The sequence below is a fragment of the Halyomorpha halys genome, unplaced genomic scaffold (assembly GCF_000696795.3).
Source record: "Halyomorpha halys isolate HHAL.00 unplaced genomic scaffold, Hhal_1.1 Scaffold159.1, whole genome shotgun sequence".
In the NCBI taxonomy this organism is placed as follows: domain Eukaryota; kingdom Metazoa; phylum Arthropoda; class Insecta; order Hemiptera; family Pentatomidae; genus Halyomorpha; species Halyomorpha halys.
The window spans coordinates 291405-296992 of NW_027109188.1; the positions used below are offsets into that span (position 1 = coordinate 291405).

General features: G+C 34.3%; 1 protein-coding gene across 1 annotated transcript; it reads left to right on the forward strand.

Annotated features, from left to right (window-relative positions):
* The first annotated feature begins 420 nt into the window (after positions 1–420).
* Positions 421–4896, forward strand: LOC106678776 (D-galactoside-specific lectin-like). Its single transcript, XM_014417521.2, has 3 exons — positions 421–565; positions 3142–3334; positions 4695–4896. Exons 1-3 carry the CDS (start codon positions 475–477, stop codon positions 4801–4803), a joined length of 393 nt encoding a protein of 130 aa, XP_014273007.1. The 5' UTR covers positions 421–474; the 3' UTR covers positions 4804–4896.
* Positions 4897–5588: the final 692 nt, after the last annotated feature.

Consider the following 5588-nt stretch of genomic DNA (forward strand, 5'->3'; position numbering starts at 1 on the left):
GTGTTCACCATCCGTACACCAACCTCTTCTTATATATATATATATATATATATATATTTTTTTTTTTTTGCTGATTTGAAAGCGCATTGATAATATTTATTTTTATTTTTTCCTTTTGCATTCCTAGCTTTATATGTCAATTTTAAATATTTTCTTGAACTATGAAGTAAATATATAATAAATTTATTATCAAACGTCAAAGCTAAATATGAGGAGTGTTGAGGGGAAAAAAAATATTAAAAGAAATTTGTGATTTTACTTGTTACTTTTGCCAAAATTTTTAAAATATATAAAATTTAGAAGTTTAATTTTCAGAAAATGTCGCTGTTTCTTAAATCGATGCAGCAATGTTTGCTCCAATACTTCAACGAGCGAAATGCTAACAGCGAATTACCAAGTGTTGACACAGTTGTTTGTACCAAGAGACTCAGCTGATATATAAGGGAAGGATTATGAGAGAAGTGCAGATCCAAAATGAAGCAGCAACTCGCAGTTCTTGTAGCAGTACTCTTCGTACAGGTGGCTCTCGCCGAAGAGTGTCCAAAATGCGAGAATAAAGTCATTGGTAAGTGCTCAATAACTACATAAGCAGTTTCGTTGTTACTTGACTTAAGAAACTTTCATTATTATTATTATTTTTATTGATAGAGTTACAGTTGACCATTGGTATTAATATTGGTCTGATCTGGTGGGGAAAACAAGTCCAGCATGTGGGACAGTAGGTCGTTTTTGCCTGCTCCAGGCTACCAGAGTTGCCACCGTGCACTTACCAATGTGGGAATATTACAACTCATTTTTTAGGACCACCGAGATATTAATATTAACTGATCCAGGTGAGAATCTAACCCACAACGTTCCGAACCGGGTGTTTTAGGACCTGACCCTTCCTCCCCATGCCTCATACCCGTCCAGTCCCTCATTGTTTACCATGGATGAAAACAAGAAGAATGTTATTGTGGGAAGGATAAAGAACCAAACTCAAGGTAACGTATAGTACTCTTGGAGAAAGAAGTATATTGAAGTAGGTGAACTATGACGTAGAGGACGGCACATTCACCACTCTCCTGTTTGTTTATATTAGTGTTGTTGAATTATTCTCAGCTTTCACAAGAATTTATCTAGTACAACTGAAGGAATTTAAATTATTGATTAATCAAATTAAGAAAATATAACATTAAGTACATTTTATATCCTGTTGGTATGTGCGGTTTTATGGATAATTTCACAATTAGTTACATGATTTATAAATCTCCCAATTTACCTCAAAGTAAAGGGCGTGATAAACTCAGCTCTTTTTTCCTTCATTTTCTCTTTGCAAGGGCATAGAGCGTGTCACGTATCTGATTGCATCATTCTATTGTATGTCGATGTTTTGGGCTAATATTTGGCTTATCCTCTAGTCTAAGCAAAACAAAATATGTAAAGAATAGCAGAGTAGCGAAACCGCCCTCGACTTAACTGTGTAGACATTTCCAACACTTCTTATATTTAATTATTTTAAGGCACCAACCACGTATGGGTCATTATTTCCCCAATTTATGAAATAGCAAAGGATAGACTTGTAATTTAAGACTTTTGTAAAACTCATTAGATTATACTTAAATGTGGATCTATTGCACCTTGGGGACCTCTAGTAAAATTTGATTAAATTTTATGGTAGAGCTTCAAATGATGGAGAAACCCGATAAGTTTATGCTTGGTCTGTTTGGTATTCCTGCAAGATGAAATGGAGATTCGCTGGTAATAAAGATTTAAAGGAGTTATATACTCGGCATTGAGTCAAAAGTGTTTAACAGTATGTTCTATTCCGCAAGTCTGGCATAGAGGTGGAAAATCGCGGGCTATAAGCTTAACCGCCAGGCGTGACTTAAACAACATCAAAATCAGTGAAGACTAAATTGACTTTATTCTTACATATTTACAACAACTACATGTTACTCTTACTCTAACAGAGTCTCTCTCTCTCTCTCTCTCTTAGCTATCTAGTGATAGGAAATATATATGTACACTTGAGAAGAGGGGGTAGGAAGAATAATGAAATAGGAGAAAGGGTTTGGACCAATCAGACAATTTAGAAAATAAGGCGGAGCCTAGAGAGCCTATGAAATTAGAAATAAATATCTCGGAGGGGAAAAAGGCGTGACTAGAAACAGGGTGGCCAGGCTTCCAAGAAATCGGGGGTAAGGTACCATGACCTAAGGACTCGTGAGAACTGACTTACATACGTCAAACATAAAGTAGTTAGACTGATGCAAGTCCATTGTGAGATGACAGCTTGTACCTGCGGACAGCTTGTACTGCTTGTAAGTGTCAACCCTTGCTTTTTTATATTGATATAGAATACTGAGGAAAGGTCACTTCATCTATAGTCAGTGTCTGTCGAAATGTGCTAGATGTCTATAGTTTATACTATATAGTTTATAATGATAGTCTGTTTATAATAATAGCTGTTAAATACTATAGCGTTCGTTAATTCGCGCATGACCTATTCGAAGGCACGTCAAAATAACCTCCTCTCTGCGCACATTTCTAGTTGATATCCAAGGAGAGACGTCACTTCTGATTTCCCTTAATTATTATTTCCCTGTTATTATTCTGATTTCCCTTAGTTATCAGGAACGTATTCCCAAGTTCGCCTTCATTCCAATTTAATCTTCTGCTTAATAAGCACAATGAAATCATCAACAGGCACTCTGCGATATGGAATACCTTCAGAAATCGCTACCTTTACTGCCCTATCGGCCAATTCGTTATGATTTCTTAATTCTTTACCCACATCTTATTCGTCTAAAATATTTAATTTTTCCGTTGTCCCTACTCTAAGGCCAAATACCAGTTCCCGAACGAAGTGAAGTGAGATTTTTAACATTTTTCGCTCTTATAATGTTGACTGCTATTTGCATGTATTCTCTTTTAATTCATGGAATCAAATTATACCCAATTATTTGCACTACATAATTCTTTCTTCATTTTTATTGTCATCTTGATATGTTTATCGCCTTATAATGTTTAACAGCTAACCAAGTGTTCCATTACTATATGTTTTATTTCTGAGCGCGACCATAACTAGCTATTGCTTCATTTCGATATTATTTTCGTTTAAAAGAATGGTAAAATCATTAACTAATGGTGACGTTTCAGAACTGAGAGAGGTGGTAATTTGCGAGGGGGACCAGAAGATATTGAGGTGCCCCGAAGGAACCAAAATGGTGGTCCACGAAGCCTACTACGGCCGACGCAACACCAACCTCTGCCGCCGCCAAACTGCTACCAGTGCCTGGGACGTCAGCGAGATCTGCTCCTCTCCCAAGGCCGACTGGCACGTAAAGAACAGGTCAGTTAATTGACTGAATCGTTAATTATTTACTTTTAATATCCTCTAGACAACTCCTTTTAGTATTTTCTTCTGCGGATCGATTTATTTTATTGAGAACATTTCGTTAGAAAACTGAGAAGGTTTATTTCTGGTTGAGTTGGTGATTTGTTACAGTCAGGCCAAAAATGTGAAATTTATTGTAGTAACATAAGACGCTGGATATCTAGGTTAAAAGCATAGTATTAATGTTATTCCTCAGTTTCTAAATATCTTCGTTCGAGCTCACTTTCTAGAAACTTTTTTTTTTTTTTTTTATTATTTATTTATTGTAATTTACAACTGTACAAAATAATACAATAGGTAAATATGTAGTATGTTTCATATACACTTGAAAATCTTGGGAAGGAACCACCCATTGGTGGTACTTCAAACATTAATTTAAACTAGAAGGTCCCGTGGCCATGTTCTTTTCAGACGCCTCGGAGGATTATCAGGGATTTTGGAAGTTTGGAATAAAAAGACGCATATCTGTTTTGGGTCAAATCTGCAACGAATGGGATGTTAAGGTCTTTATGAATGAGTTTATTTGTGACGTAATAAGGAGCATCAAAGATTTTACGTAGGATTTTGGGTGTAACGATTGTATGCGGGAAGAATTTGATGGTTTGGTGAAGCCCCAGAGCTCAATTCCATATGTCCAAATTGGTCTGATTATTGTATTGTACACATTAGTATAAAAAAATTATTTTTGTAATGAATGGGAAGTTTAGAGCGTTTGTCAAGTAAGTGTTGTAGCAATCGGAATCTACGACCAGTTTCTTGTCGTTTCAGTCTTGTGTGTAGATTCCAAGTAAGTCTCTTGTCAAGATGGAGTCTTAAGTATCTCTAGAAACTTAAATATGAAAAAAAGTTTATTATATTGTTTGTTATGTTATAAAATAACAAGTATTTTTCGTCGTTAACCTCGCTTTTATTTTTTTATTAATTTCATCATAGAACCTAAATACTTAAATCTATCTATTTGTTAAAATGTATTTTCTCGTACATCAAAATCGCTCCTGTTTCTAGTGAAACCAACAAGTGGTCATTAGGAATTTTTATTAGTTAAGTAGTACGTTCAGTTAGGTTTTTTGGTATGCGAAAGTAATAAAAATACATTTCAATAAAAAAAACAAAAAAAAACACTGATGATATTTAAGCTTATTGGAAGGTGATGGAACTTATTCTTTAAGGACACTATTATAACCGTAAATAATTATAAATCGGTTTATTTTATCACGCATTGCGAATCCATAAGTCCATCCAATTTTTTTTTAATCAGCAGATAGTAAAATACATCCTGCTAGTTCTAGTTATTACTAATGATCTTTTTTTCTAGGTGTAACGGTAAAAAAGAATGCGAACTGACCGCCGTGAACTCCCGGTTCACCGATCCCTGCCTGAAGAGGAACAAGTACCTCGAAGTCCTCTACTCCTGCAGAACCTAATGGGATGAAGGAGTCGTCACAGAATGATCGACTGCTCTAAGGACTTGTTAATAAATGGATATGTTTTTTATGAATAAATTAAAATCTGATAATTCTATTGAGTTTTTTTTCTAAATAAAAAAATTTAAAAAGAGCAAAAAACATGAAAACTTTACTACAGTAATAAACAAATTTTACTTGCTACTATAATGTGAATACAAACGTCTGCTCATGTAAGGTTACTGAAAGTTATGCGATCCTAATATTAAACCTTACCATATTACTACAATGCTTATTTTATCCATATGGCTTGGAGAAAACTCAACGCTAACACAATTAAAATTCAGAAAAAAATAATTGTTAAAATTCAAACTATGTTTTGAGAAACTAGGATGGGCACACATTGTTATAGTATTTTTAAAAAAAAACAGTAGTTACTGGTTTTTCTGGGAATATTATGTTGTAATATTTTAAAATTCCTTCTGGAGTAGAGTGCCTCATATTCAACTGAAGTCAGAACTAATTATACACGACAACCTGGAAATAATATTATGTATATCTATAATCTAGTACTTCAGGTATTATTTACAATCATCTTATATCTTATTGTTAATTTATTATGGAATTATAATTATGAGAGATAGTTGACCGTGGATGATAAATTAAGATGGTTGGGGGTGCGGTCAATGAAACACAAATAAGTATGATTAACTTATTTTAATGTGCCAACGTTTCGGCTAGAGTTTCTAGCCTTCTTCAGGTCTAAAAACAAAACAAGATAACAACCACAGTAAGTATAGAAAAAT

Coding starts and splice junctions, on each gene's coding strand:
- LOC106678776 (XM_014417521.2), top strand. CDS start 475: ATGAAGCAGCAACTCGCAGTTCTTGTAGCAGTACTCTTCGTACAGGTG. Junction 566..3,141: donor ATGCGAGAATAAAGTCATTG/GTAAGTGCTCAA, acceptor GTGACGTTTCAG/AACTGAGAGAGGTGGTAATT. Junction 3,335..4,694: donor GACTGGCACGTAAAGAACAG/GTCAGTTAATTG, acceptor CTTTTTTTCTAG/GTGTAACGGTAAAAAAGAAT.